This window comes from Montipora capricornis, chromosome 2 (genome assembly GCF_036669925.1).
Source record: "Montipora capricornis isolate CH-2021 chromosome 2, ASM3666992v2, whole genome shotgun sequence".
Taxonomy (NCBI): domain Eukaryota; kingdom Metazoa; phylum Cnidaria; class Anthozoa; order Scleractinia; family Acroporidae; genus Montipora; species Montipora capricornis.
This window is the reverse complement of record NC_090884.1, coordinates 22,988,035-23,003,034: the sequence shown is the minus strand read 5'-3', so window position 1 is coordinate 23,003,034 and position 15,000 is coordinate 22,988,035. Positions and strand designations below refer to the sequence as shown.

Below are 15,000 nucleotides of genomic sequence, written 5' to 3'. Positions count from 1 at the left end.
GACTTGTTTCTTTTAGTATGTGGCGACCATACCACGCTAGCGTATTCAAGGCGCGATCGAACCCAAGTTATATATGAAGTAATTTTTTTGTTGTAGTGTCAGTTGTTTCTTTACATATACAAAAAAGGAGATTGATTATCTTTTGGGCTTTGGAGGTGATAAGATCAATGTGTTTATTCCAACTTAAGTCATGACTTATCAAATCCCAAAGTTCCTTTCAACAGTAACACAGTCTAATTTGATTCCCCCAAGGAAATAATCTCTATCAACTGCAGCTCTAACACATGCCACCCTCAAAACCTTACACTCTTTAACATTAAAAACCATCCCCCAAATACATGTACGAGACCACTTAAATGATTCATTTAAGTCATCCTGTAATTTATCAAAATTGTCCTGCCCTAGGATTAAACGGAAAACACTAAGAATCATTCGCCAAGAGGTAACGATGTTTTACGTGAAATTACTTAAGGCATGTCATAAAAATCAAGAATAGTAAAGGTCCCAGAATTGACCCATGAGGGACTCCACATGTAGCTTGGAGAAAATCGGATGATTCATTATCAATCACAACCCTGTCTCCTGCCAGTTACATGTACGTATGACCTGAACCACGCCAACAAAGAACCTTTAACACCAAGCAGGGTGAGACGAAAATGAAAAGATGAGGTTGCCCTTCGGGCAAGCTGTTACTTGTAGTTACTAGCCCGAAGGTCTGAGGAGGTAGCCCGAAATTAAATTGTTTATAAAATATATTTCGGTCGCTTTTGTAAGCAGAAAAAGTCATGACGTTATTTACGGACGCGGTGCAAAACGTTGTCACGCTACGATAATTTGGCCTCATAACATTATCATTTTCTCTCAGGAGCTTTCTGCTACACACTTTTTGGTATAAAAGCTCAATTTATCATCAGAAAAGGGGAACCAACGGTGCTTGCTAATCGGGCAAGCTACGATAAGAAAACGCTAGCCCGACAAGTCATTCCACTAGCCCCGGGCTATCGGACAGCACTTTCGTCGCGCCCTGACCAAGGCATTCTACAGTGTAGTTTAACTAGTACAGGTGTAGTTTTACATGGGCCCCTGGATTGAAAGCCTTGGCGAAGTCTGGATACATGTAGATTACATCAACTCATTGTGTCATTTCAAGAGCTTTGGCGAATTGATAGACTGCTTGGGATAATTTTGTCACCTTAGATTTACCTGGCAAAAAACCATGCTGCCAATAGGTAAATGTGTAAGTTGAGGAGATATAATGCTAAAGCGTTTGTTGTAAATTTGCCTTTCCATGATTTTAGATAATATGTCAACTAATGAAATACCACAGTAGTTAGAAACTTTGTTTTGACAAACGCACTTTAATTATTATTATCAATGCGTTAGTTTTTAGTAAACTTTTTTATTGGTCTTCAGTCTGGAGCAATACTTCACAATCTAACATTGCTAAACTCCAAGCTGTTCAGAATTTTGCCTGTAGAATTGTTAGTGGGTCAAAGAAATACGATCATGTTACTCCCATTCTCAAACAACTCAACTGGCTCCCCGTGAAACAACACATGTATTATCGCGATTCAATTATGGCATTTAAATGCATGAATGGCCTTGTTCCGGGGTATCTATCTGATCAGTTCATTAAACATTCATCAATATCAACACGCAAAACTAGAAACTCACAGCTGTTAAATATACCGTTATTTAAAACCGCAACTGGCCAAAGATCATTTTACTATCGTATGGTATCTCTTTAGAACGCTCTACCTCAAGTAATTAAGTTAAGTCAATCGTTAGCTCAGTTTAAAACCTTGATAAGGAAAAGACTCTTAATGGATAGCTAGCTGAATTTATCCAATACCGCATTAGTATGGCATTTGTTTTTCTTAGCGCATTTAAAATTTTATTCATATAGAATTATTTTATTGTATTTCATTGTTGTATTTGTATTTCACTGAAAAGCCCCTTGGGGACGTGAAATAAACGTATGTATGTATGTAAACTAGTGACCTAGAGTGCTTTCCATTATGCCAAAGATTCTAGAAATTTCGGATGGAAATCAAATGGAAAGGTCCGTTTCGGTTTCTTCCGACCGGAATATACGGGATCACCTCTGGAGGTGGTCCACTTATTTCGGTTGGAATATTCCGACCGAAATTCGCCGTTCCATTTTTGACAAACCGGTTCTTTGCCATAATTAGGGAATTCGGAAAAGGAATAAAATGTGGCAAGAGCCATTACTATTGGTTGGCCCGGTTGAATCAGAAAATGTCGTTCCATTTTCCTTCGGTATTCCCACTTCTCTGACCGGTTGGTTTGGCATAATGGAAAGCACCCCTAGATTCACATTTATGAATGGGTACGAGATTGACATCTTTCCACTTTTCCAGAAAGATTCCACTCTCTAAAGATCGACATATTACCGGTAAATATTCGACATAATGAGGGTGAAATTTCATTCACACATGCATGCGGCAACTTAGTGGTGAGGCCAAGAGAAGCCTTGTTGACATCAAGGGATTGCAGTTGTCTGCAAACACTGTCAGGACTGTCAATTACCAGATGTAAAGTGTCAATGTGGTATAGAGTACCTGACTTTCTCCTTTCTTGTATTCCAAGGAACAATCTAAAAGAACTATCCTAGGGTTTTCTATTCTCCTACAATACAAAAATACCAACAACAGCAGTGAAAAGGATCTAAGACCATTGTACCATACAAAGCATAAGAGGCCGCCGGCAAGGGAAAAAATTCACTGATTGAAATGATTACAGCAACCTTTGGAAATTTAAAATTGCAAATGTACAAAACAAATCTTACCTTCTCATTCTTGGATGGGTCACATCTTTGTTAAGCATAACTCCAGACAAAACACGAGAATCTTCAAGTTCACCCCCTGGGACCTGCAATCCAATAACAGCACTGTAAATTTTCAGGCGACAAAATGATATCTATACGAAAAGTGCAATTTACTACTACTGCTCCTGCTACTGCTACTGCTACTACTACTACTACTACTACTACTACTACTAATAATAATAATAATAATAATTTTAATTCAATAATATTTTAAAAAAATACAACCACACTTTTGAATTTTCGGAACATGTTTCGATGTTTTGTCAGTTGTGTTCTCTATAATATTGTTAGTTCGTTTGAATTTTATGTACTTGTAACGAACATTTAATCTACAAAGAATCATTGTATTGATAATTATATATATATGTACGAATTATCTTGTAAAAATTTTAATATTACACTCACTACATACATGGCTGAAGATGATGTTTGAAACATCGAAACATATTCCGAAAATTCAAAAGTGTGGTTGTATTTTTTAAAATATTAGTAACACTTGTGCTATCCAGACCATTTGGAAAATTTAATTAATAATAACTTTTAAAAGCTAATGTTCATCTGAGCATCAAGTTGCAACCCGCGACCTTACACGTTCAGTGCATATCTCAAAATCCTAGCTGTTCCTAGGAGGCAGGCCTTTTGGAGGGTTCCAAAGTTCAGATTATCGCTGGTCTTAACTAACAAATGGTTGAAATTCTTTGAGATTGTACAGAAAGCAATCTCAAAGAACTACAACCATTGGTTAGTTAAGACCAGTGATAATTGGAACCCTCCAAAAGGCCTTCCTCCAGTTAGGATTCTAAGATATGCAATGAACATCTAAGGTTGTGGGTTGCAAGTTGATGCTCAAGCAGTTGATTACCAGCTTTTTAAAATCAGTTTCGCTGTGAGATGACAAATAATAATAGTAATAGTAATGATGATAATAATAATCATCATGATAATAATCAACATCATCATCATGATAGTGAAAGAGCAACAAAACTGCAGACTTTCCAAGGAACTCATTAACAAATGGGACATGTACATGATCAAATGTCAACAATTGTGACCTTTCACCCAAAAAGGGGGCTAATATTATATAGATTTTTTGGTGAACCATGAAATTTATTTCACTGTCACAGCATGTGAACTAAATACAAATGTACATCACTCTGTGAAATTGAAATTTCACGGGATGTTCACTCTTGTTCCAAACCTTTTCACTATGATCAGTGAAAAAGGTTCAATGGGTGAAATCGAAGACCGTGAAATGAAGTCACATACTGAAATCACTTAATATGTTCAAGCTGTGAAATTACATGTATGTCGCTACGCCATCCAAAATAACAGGAAAATTTCATGGTCTGGTTTTGCAATTAAAATTGTGTTAAACAAAGATGAACAATTTTTGCTTCCGAAATAGAATAATGGTATTTATATCTTCTCACAGAATTCAGTGCATGCAAATGCAAAGCACATTAGGTGTGAAGAGTACAAACACCTACTGTAAGAGTGTCATGTCTGTTCAACATTGACATTGACAAAAATCTTGTTACCAGTGCTGGAAGATTTCAGGGTATAATGTTGCTTGATTTCTCGTAAAATTTACGCGCTCTCGCAGGATCAGATTCTAGAAAAAAGTATTCGTAGTGGGTTTGGATTTTAAGTGTATTTAATTTTGATCGGTTAGTCTCCCCACTTGGCGCACTATAAAGCATACTATAAAGCAAGTTGCTGTGATTTTCCAAATTGCCCAAAAGATTAATGCTTGGAATTATTAATTTTTCTGCTTGGTGATCTCAAAAAGAGGTTTGGATCACTGCTTGTCCTTGCTGGAAAATGCGGAGTACTCACATGCTTGCAAAATCCATTCGCTGGCATGCATGTTTCTTCACTTGAGTTACCAGTAAGTCAACTACCATAGTCCCAGAAGTTTCCTTGGCGAAGGCAAGTCGCTAAAAACCTCTGAGACCAGGGTATAAGTCAACTTTATAGTTGACAAAAATTAATGAGCATCTTAAGGTTCATGGCAATGGTTCTTTCATGCTAAAAACCTGCCAGAAATCCAAACTCAACGTATTGATAATGAAATTAATTAATTTTGAGGACTTTTTTTTTCCACAGCATGGATCATTTCACGCCATGAATTTATTTACAGTATGAAGTTTTGGATGTTTTTTTCACAGCCTGGCGTGAATGATTTCATGGCGGTATGATAAAATTTGATGTAGAGTTCACATGGTATTAAAGGAATTTCACTAAAGTTCAACTTACAGTGTAATTGCTTTAAATAATTTCACAGTGTCTGCCGTGAAATCTGCATCATTGTGAAGTTTTCATAAACCCCCTTTTCACGTGAAAGATCACAAATGATGTCACCATGACAACCACAATTACTTTGTTAGTACTTTCTTTATTACTCCTTTGGATTAATAAGTACATTTTCTATAGCCTTAATGTTCTTAACTTAATAGTTCTATACAAATGCTCACCTTTTCCACCTTTGCATAATTCTTAATATCAATCTCTTTTCTGTCGCCTTGATCTCTTGCAACAGTTTGAACAGCATCTAAAGCTATGTTACAGGCTAAGTCCCCCCTTCAACAACAAGAACATAAAAATTACACAGTATTTAAACTAAATCCACTACTGTACAAAGGAGAAATTCTCATACAAATTTGTATTACGATTTAAAAATTATGACGTATTATTGGGCAAGCAATTTCACACAAATGAAACCTTTTAATTGTACTCACTATTGTCCCCTCTAAAATAATATATTTTGCACTGAACAAACCTTGCGCTTGGTTAACTCTGGTTTTCATCGTTTTTACATTCAGTTTAAACATTATTATAGCAATCTGTTTGTGAATGTAAGTTTTCTGGTGACAGACCACTTGAACCAGTTTATTAACACAAATCTGATCCAATCATTATTCATAGAATGCACATTACTGCTATCAACAAGTTTCCACTGAAAAAATCCACATCAGTTTGCAATTTGCAATGTTGTACCCACAGATTCATTACAAATTAATATTCACGAAAAAAATTGGGTCAAGAGAGAAAGCCTGGAAAAATGAGTAATCCAGATTCATGATCAAGCTAAGGTTAATTGAGTTTTTAATGTACAGTTGAGTACGTACACTGTATGTGTGTAATAGATTTACAGTGATGCTGCCCTATTAAATTAAGACATCACAGTTTTTAGGCAGCGGACAAATTAAGAAGTGTTTTATGAGCGTCACAAACTGTATTGAAGAATGATGTTATTGCACAAAAGGACAAACTTAATGAGGCAATACTGTACATCAACACTGCTAAGCACTACTTACTCCTGAACAAAATAAAGTTGAATTTGGCAGGAAGTGTCAAAGGTCACTAACCATTGATGCACAAATTTTGTTCCTACAGCGCTGCGAACTATCTTCAACATCTCTTCTCTATTTTCAATGTCAACTGGAACACTAATTTGCTCTCTGAGTATGTCCAGCATGTCATCCATGGCCTGCCGATAAGCGGCGATGATTACTGTAGGGTGCATTTGATCCTCTAGGAATGGCTCTGCTACAGACATCATCTCACCAGCTAGCAAGGAGAAAACAAAGGTCAAAGCTGCCGCAAACTACAATAATTACTATTATTATTCATGCCACCTTCTTGCAACCTCGAGGGTTTACCAAAGTTGCTTATGAAATCATATGGGTGGACAAGATGTCCCACAATATTTATTCGCCTAAAGTGAATTTTATAAGTACTGTAACCCTCAATATTTAAAGAGGGGGAAAAATAAGCACTTTTGCTTTCTACCTGACTTGTGCTGACCCATAGAGAATTGGATCTTTTATGCAAATGGTTGCGACATTGGAATTTTACAACTTTACACTTACAGTAACTACATGGCCATTAAGTCAACGATTGAGAACTACTAATAAAATTACTGATTATCATTAAAAGGAATGGAAACTTGTTTAACCTACTGTAAGTGCTGTCCAGGCTGGGTATGATAAAACCTTATAATTATTATATTCCTGGCATTCATACACTGTATGGAAATTAGCCCCAGTATTACCATTAAATTAGGAATTTAAACCATGACAAATTCTCTTTACCAAGAATTATAACAGAAGTTGTACCATCACCCACTTCCTCATCTTGAGTTCTACTGATTTCAATCATTGATTTGGCTGCTGGGTGCTGCACTTGTATCTGTATGTGGTGGCAAAGAAAAAAACAAACAATGCAATGAAAATGTTTCTTCCTTTTTGGGTTAATTAATTAATTCTGGCTGGGCCAGAGCTCTCCTTATCAGGCGGTAACCGGTAAAATTTACAGCTTGTAAGAGCACTTATTACCGCCTGCAAATGCTAAGAAGTCGCTTATCCTTTGCAGAATGTCCAACATTAACCAAATGTTTTACCGGTTTGAAAAGGTCCCTTACCAGTTGTGTTGAAAACTAGAGAGCACCCTGCTGGGCTCTTGAAAAAAATGACTTGGGCTACTAACTTTTAATGTTGGAAGCCTAAAGGGCTCTCGGAAAATTTTCTTAGGCAGCAGCCTTGTGGAGAGTATCAAGTATTTATGAGTCAATGAATCAATGAGTCAATGAGTTAGTGCAGTTACCCTAACCCATAAAATGAAAGCTAAAATTTCAGAGAGCACTTAGGCCTAATCACTGAAATGAGGGCTTAGCCTTAATCAATAAGTTATTGCTAGATATTGACTGTGAGTCTCATTGACTCATGACTCATTGACTAATTGACCATTTGTGACCTCTCACGCGAAAATGTACACTAACGGTTTTCCGTTGAACGGCTAAAGCCGTTGGTTACCCGTTGGGTACCCGATGGAGGCGCTGATGAAAGTGTTGAAGGTGTTGGAAAAGCTGTTGGGTTTTTTTCTTTACCCGTTGAAGGCGTTGAAAAAAGCTGTTGGAAAATTTTCTCCCAAACTATTGGAAACGTTGGAAAAAGCCGTTTGCTTTTTTTCCCTTACCCGTTGAAAGCGCTGAGAAAAGCCGTTGGGAAAATTTGTCCTACCCGTTAAAGAATCCTAGCCGCGCCGTAAACTGGCCTATTTACTGTTCGGATTAGGAGTCTGCAACCGGTCAAGTGTGACCTCTCAAACAAAAATATCCAACGGTAAACTACTGAGCGGATAGTGAACAGATGGCTGCACTGTTTCAAAATTAAATTTAAAATGGATAGCCTGAAAGGACTAATGTATATTTTGGAACGGCTAGAATGAATGGCTGGAGGGCTAATTATTTATGAACGGTTAGCAGTGTGCGGCTGAACGGTACAAGTGAGCCTCAAAAGCGTAAACGCTTGGTCTTTCTGCAGGTACCGTAAAGCTATGACGGCCTCCTCCATGATCATATAATCACAAACTTCTAATGTAAAATGTGATAAAATAATAGGCTTCGAAAGTCGATCTGCGCATCCGGTAAAGCGAGGAAGGGAGTGAAAAATAATTTCTGTGTTATTCAAAACACACGTTATCTAGTTATCAATGCATGACGTCTAAACTTTACAAAAATTTGCATATGGTACAGTTGACATGGTAACGCAACATGTTCGACAACCAATCGCGTCTTTTAATGTTCAGTTCACTTCAATAGAAGGAAACCGAACCGAAACTCAATCGAACCTGCAATTGCAGTTGTTCGAGGAAACCACAAAATGGCTATGATTGATGAAGGTGAAGATTTACTTGAAACAGGAGAAGAAGTCGTTGCCAAAGTAAAGCAGTTTTTGCAATCTGGATGCGCGTGCAGTAAGGGCCGGAAAAGTGGGCCGTGTTCGCGTCAGTTCTCGGAGGATACTGTGTTCGCGAATCTAAACAACTGTCTGGAGCTAACCCATGGCAAACTGGAGTTAGTCATACTGGCTAACATCCAAGCATTTACAAGTATAGAAGTAGTTGGAGAGAAGAGAAAACGACGTTTGTGAAGTAGTTTTAGCTTTCAGTCAACAACCATCTGCAAAGATATGTTTTTAAACCTCTATGGGATCAGTTATTCCTGATTCCGTAGACTGAAAGAACATTACGAAGAAAACGGTGTATCTTTAAGGGTCCATGGGAACGAAAGAGACTACCACACAACGCTGTTCCGCAGTCCATGACCAAAGAAGTGAAGAACTTCCTGAGCAATTTCGTCGAGGAAAATGCCATACTTCTACCTGGCAGGATCCCTGGTTTCAAGAATGATGACATCAAGCTGTTATCTTCAAGTGAAACCAAAATGTCTGTGTGGTGCGAGTACAAAAAAGTATGTGAGGAAACAGAAAAGCAATCCGTCTGCTACACTAAATTTATCAACCTTTGGCAGCAGTTTCACCCGTCTGTTGTTGTTGCAAAGCCTATGTCCGATCTGTGTATAACCTGCCAGCAAAATACATCTAAACTGGTACGATCTGCCAACCTTCCGGATGGGGAAAAGACTCAGTGTGTCCTGGTTCAGCAAGAACATTTGAACTGTGTGCAAACGGAAAGAGATTTGTATAAAAGGGTCTGCCAAGAAGTGAAAACAATTTTTGAAGAAATTGAAGGAAGAGTCGACTTGGATCAACAACATGGAGTCTGTACCCTCGACATCACAAGGCATTACTCGCGCAGCAAATCCATATTCCCAGCAATCCAATGCAACCGGGACACATTTATTTTAAGACCCCTTGCTAATGTGGAATTTTTGGTGTCATGTGCGAGGCGATTCCTAGACAGGTGAATTATTTGATTGATGAAGCAAGTGCCGTTTGCAAAGGAGCTAACGGTTACATGCATCATTACTTTCAAAACCACGGACTTGGTGAGACTCGGGTACATCTTCACGCTGAAAACTGTTCAGGACAAAACAAAAACAATGATTTTATCTGGTATTTATCGTGGAGAACAATCCTTAAGCTCCACGAATCTGTTAATTATTCTTTTCTTATTGCTGGGCATACTAAATTTGGACCAGATCGCTGCTTCGGACTCATCAAGAGAGCGTATAAAGTGAACTTTGTTCTTCTCTTTACGAGTTTGCCGACATGGTGGATACGTCCAGCACCGTTGGAATCAATAAATCCCAGCTGGTTGGCACACATGATGGAAGAGTCATTGTGCCTGTGTTCAACTGGTCCTCGTATCTCGAGCGATACTTCATCAAAGTTCCACACATAAAAAAATACCATCACTTCAGATTTTCCAAAGACGAGCCAGGAAAACTTTATTTCAAAGAATTCAGTAATTCTCCAGAACAATCCTTGATGCTCTTGAAGAACCGCACTATGTTGCCACCTGAATCTGCGCTCCCATCAGAGATCAGTCCTGAGAGATTAAGTGAAGAACGGAAACAGTACCTCTTTCGCGAGATACGGCAATTTTGCAAGCACGGGACAGAAGATCTTGTTGCTCCAGCGCCCTGAAGTTCCTACCTGAATTAAAAACAGTTCATTTACCCTGCAATGCAGTACAAGGGAAACTCCTGCATGGTCGAGCGTTCGACAATGAGCTGCAGATCATTAAAAACGGCTCCTTTAGGAGCCACCAAATCGAATAAAGCTATGACCAACTCATTATACTCTCTCTAAGACCTCAAAAGTACCAAGTGAAATACGAAAACAAACGGCAGCAAAAAAGTGCAATTGACTCCAGATAACTCAAAACCTCGGTGACTCGAAGCTCACGCTAACACGAACCAAAATGATTTTACCTGGATTTGCTCAATACATTTACTACAGTTTCACCCTCAATAACTATTTTTCCCTTCAGGTAATATTCTCTACAACTAATTTACCCTCAAGAAGTCAAACCCCATTTCCAAAGTAAGTCAAACAAAACTCCAAAAAATGAATTTATTTTTATCTGCATTGAGTCAAATTTAGCAGCATGTATCCCTCTAAGTACCGCCCTAAGTAACCCATGCACAGTAGTACTCTTCCTCTAGGCACTATGCACTTTGAACAGTATTCTCTTAAATTCAGGGGTTATAAAAATTTCATTAGGAATCTCTGAGTTACGCTTGCGTGTGAACAAAGGCGACTGCTGATGCTTTGTCTGTGTAAGCGGTACTTCGTTGGTGTGAGCGGGACTTTAAGGATGCGCGATTTTTGCGATCTATTGTTTACCACTTTCTGGTTCATTTGTGTACATGATTCCACTGGATTGAAAACGCTACAAAAACAACTCTCCTCGAAATTTCAAAGGAGACATTCAACATTCGTTGAAATATCAGAAAATACTCGCGCGAGAAAAGGTCAACAACAATGCATGCTTCAGTTCATCATGTGACTTTTTTCATCTTTTGTGCTTTCCATTTAACAGAACTGACCGGCCAGACCTGGCATTTGGAAGGAATAAGGGCCTCTTCATATGAGCCCGGTTGACTGGGCTGGCTCAGTTACCAAGATGAAATTGGTGTCTGTTCATGTGGTGACTTTCAGCCCGCTTTCCGAGATGAAAAATTTGAAAAAGTGGTGACGCGACCATTCAGGCGTCAAACCTAACTACATTAGCTTCTTGAGGTCAGCCGTATCGAAAAAGGAACCAAACTGTGATAAATAGAGAAATAAAGTCTGTTGAGATTACGACACCTCATTGTATTGTAATGGCATTTGATCAGATGAGTGACGGATAAAACTAATGATGTCTAAATCACGTGCGACTTGTGAGAATAAATATTATTCGCAGCATGCATGTTTACTCGAGGTTTTCACAAACAATTTTGCTTCAGTTGATGAAAATGCTCGAAGCTCTAAAGGTAACTGTGAATACGGCTGGTGAAAGAAACTGGCTTTTGATAAAAAGAATACCGATTCAAACAGTATGCAAATTTCAGTCAAGAAGTTCACACGGCGTGATGGTCGAGAGTTGTGTTGGTTGATTTACATCTCAACGTGTAAAAACATCTGAACTAGCTTTATTCTTAGCTTGAGCGAGTGGATTCCATAAAAGACATTTAAAGAGCGTCATAAAGAGCAAGTATCATTTATGGCGACTGGTGAAAGAAACCATTAATTTTGATAAAACGAATACCGATTCACACGGTATGCAAATTTCGGCCGAGAAGTTGACACGGTGGTGATCGAGAGTTGTGTTGTCTAGGGTTCTATTTCATTTACGACCTGATTTTCTACTTGCGAAGACGTCTGCTCTCAGTCACTGAAAATATTGAGCCAACATGATTTTGGATCGTTTAATAAACGGTTGGTTGCCAAAACTCCCCTTTGGTCTTCTTGCAAGTGTTTATCAACAGCGTTGAAAGCGTTGGAAATCATCAAGAACCGTTGACAAAAGCCGTTCGGCTACCCATTGGAAGTGTTGGTAAAAAGCGTTGGTTTGGAAAAAAATTGCAACACGTTGGAATTTTTTGCTCACCCGTTGAAAGCGTTGGAAAACCCGTTGAAGCCGTTGGAAAATGCGTTGACTACCTGTTCGTTTAGCCGTTGGATTTTACCTGTTCAACGGAAAACCGTTAGTGTACGTTTTCGTGTGAGAGGTCACATTTGACTCATAAATCATGGGACCTCCCTTGTGGATAGTTTGATATACTGAGTAACATTATACTGACAAACCTCACGGAGAATTGCATTTCCATCATTTGTCATAACAATTCCTCCCATTGGATCCATCAGCATCTGACAAAAGACAACACAACTGGTGTATAAGCTGCACCCCCAAATTTCAAGCATAAAGCATTCTGGCAAAAAAGGTGTTTGTTTGTTTGTAATAAACTTGCAGAAATTCTTAATGCTGTATATTAAAAAGTTAATCAACTCTTAATATACCTTTTAAAAGCTTATCTTTACTTGATTTCCCTTATTCTTGGGACTGACAACACTTGTCTTAATTGTTAAAACACAAAGTCGAAAGAAAAACAATGACATTTGAAGCGCAGGGATCGATACAAAACGTTTGCTTAGTAAACACGCGGCCATTTACAGACTGAAGGAAGTCTGGCCTGAGTCAAGTTGTTCACTGCCATCAGAAAACAACATGGACATCAGCTGTGTGTGTATGTCACGTTTATAAAGACTTGGAAGCCATCGATCGGAGAAAAACGTGTCACTAAAAGCGAGTTTTACAACTCCATGGACAACCATGCCACACAAGTACCAGTAACAGGGTTCGTGCTGGATTTGTATAAAAAAATTCAGGAGTATTCAAGGAGTTTTCAAGAACCATAAATTGAGTTTTCAAGGAGTGTTTTTAAGGAGATTTCTATGCCATGCATCCTGTTTCAGTGTTTTCTTTGCTGAAAAAGTCTACCTTGATATTCTTTCCCACATCCGGCAAGTTAAGTGCATGCACAGGCAATTTAATTTTTATACATGTATTAATCTTTCCCAGATAGTCAATGTGCTCAATTTTTGAAATGTCTTTGATGCAGCATGATCTTCATTTTCTCTTGGCATGATGCAATCTCTATAATTTTCACCTAAGCAAAAATTCAAGGAGTTTTCAAGCAGTTTCTCACAAAATCCTTTTTTTCAAGGGCTGTTCAAGCACCCTTGAAGTCCAAAATTAAATTCCAGGGCTTTTCAAGGACTTCAAGGAGTGGCATGAACCCTCAAGTAATGAAGGGTAAAAAAATATCTATATACAGTCGGCTATGCCTAGCGAGTTCTCCTGAATAGCGTGTTATTTTCTCACATGCAGTGGAGAGATCAGTGTTGAAGTGATCAGTCGAAGAATATGTTAAATCTTTATTTACTGAAGGTTTTTAGTGTTATTTGTGACCCCATCCCAGCCAGTTTACTCCCTCTGAAAGCAATGGTCTCGAATGTAAGCCGCACCAACGATTTTGAGCCCAATATTTCAGCAAAAAGATGTGGCTTATACACACGTTTTTACAGTAAATCACCATATTCTGGGTGCATTAAAAACTGTTTGCACAGTGGTTGCGTGGTGAAGTTCAAAGTATTGTTTTTGCATTCCATATAACTGGTAGACTCAATTTCCAGCAATTTTGGGAGTGTGGTTAACGTCCTCCTCCCACAAACAGCTGGATCACTGGTCCACATTGTTTGTCTGTGACGTACAGTAGCACCCGTAGCAACTGTATTTTGCAATTGACAAGCAGGTGACTTTTTGACTGGTGGACAATACAATTAGCTGGACTAGTTATCCAGGTGTGGTGTGCGTGCAGGAATACAGGGGCACAAAACAGCTGATCAATTGAGCCTGCACATCTTAACATGGGGCAGAAATTCAAGTTATTTTGTTTGGTGCAGTGAGTAGCTTAAATTGTCAGGTTGCGACCAAGAACTGTCTAATAATAAATTCATAGTACATTTTTGCGTTAATGTTATTACTTGTGAAAAAGGACACAGAACACAATATGTGGGCCAAGTTGGGCAGGGAATATGCCGGCAAGGCTCGGATGAAACCACCGGCCGGAGGGACCGGATGAGGGGCCTCGGCAAATGTGGCCACACCGAGGGGGTGCCTCATGCCCGTTCTGCAAGGCGAGCATTGTGGCTGGCATAATGTCCTGGGGCCAAGTTAACCCAGTCCAGCAGTAGTACAACATGCTCCCTCCCTGACGGGGCTTCAGCACAGGGCTGAAGGGGTACCACAGGCAGCAATTCCCTACCCCTAATTTATTACATGCTTTATGGATTAACCTTGTAAAAATTTACAGCAAGCTGTAGATGCAAAGACCAGAGTAAAAAAAATTACGCAGTACATGGGAGGGATAACCTCTGAAAATAGGAATTACCCCACACGACAAAGGCAGAAATGAAATGCCTTTGGATTACAAGGCATGTGGCTCCAAAGAGGTCACCATGTGATAGGAGCAGGACATGGAGACCGAGGGCTCAAAGGTTATTACTTTAATTTTATACTAAACTATCATACAACATCAACAACAACAACAATAATGCAGATGATGATAATAAAGAATTTCAAAAGTTAATATTATTGTTTAGACTAAGAGAGGCAAGCAGGTATTGAGATATTCTTCAGAGAAGTCTGTGGCTTCAAGTTCAATATCACTGGAACTTGAAAATGTTAGTTCTTAGGGAGAGGGAAAAACTAGCACTGGGAGAAAGATATTTCAACCCGGAAATGAGAACTAAAGGCCCATTTAAATAGTTTCAACTTTTGCTTCAACATGCATTTGGTGCATTGGGTGCGTTTGAACAGGTCATCCAACATTGTTGAGAGAGGAAAAATTGTGGATA

General features: G+C 38.8%; 1 protein-coding gene and 1 pseudogene across 1 annotated transcript in view; one reads left to right on the top strand and one right to left on the bottom strand.

The window, feature by feature from the left end:
* The window catches only part of LOC138039125 (T-complex protein 1 subunit gamma-like), a 37,907-nt gene that overhangs the window by 21,727 nt on the left and 1,180 nt on the right, over positions 1 to 15,000 (bottom strand). Inside the window, exons 4-9 of the mRNA XM_068885304.1 lie at positions 12,388 to 12,450; positions 6,943 to 7,039; positions 6,217 to 6,418; positions 5,323 to 5,428; positions 2,810 to 2,892; positions 2,583 to 2,649 (exon numbers count right to left, since the gene is read on the bottom strand). Coding sequence (XP_068741405.1) covers positions 2,583 to 2,649; positions 2,810 to 2,892; positions 5,323 to 5,428; positions 6,217 to 6,418; positions 6,943 to 7,039; positions 12,388 to 12,450 — 618 coding nt within the window. The remainder of the gene's footprint in view (positions 1 to 2,582; positions 2,650 to 2,809; positions 2,893 to 5,322; positions 5,429 to 6,216; positions 6,419 to 6,942; positions 7,040 to 12,387; positions 12,451 to 15,000) is intronic.
* LOC138037862 (uncharacterized) lies at positions 9,075 to 10,239 on the top strand (annotated as a pseudogene).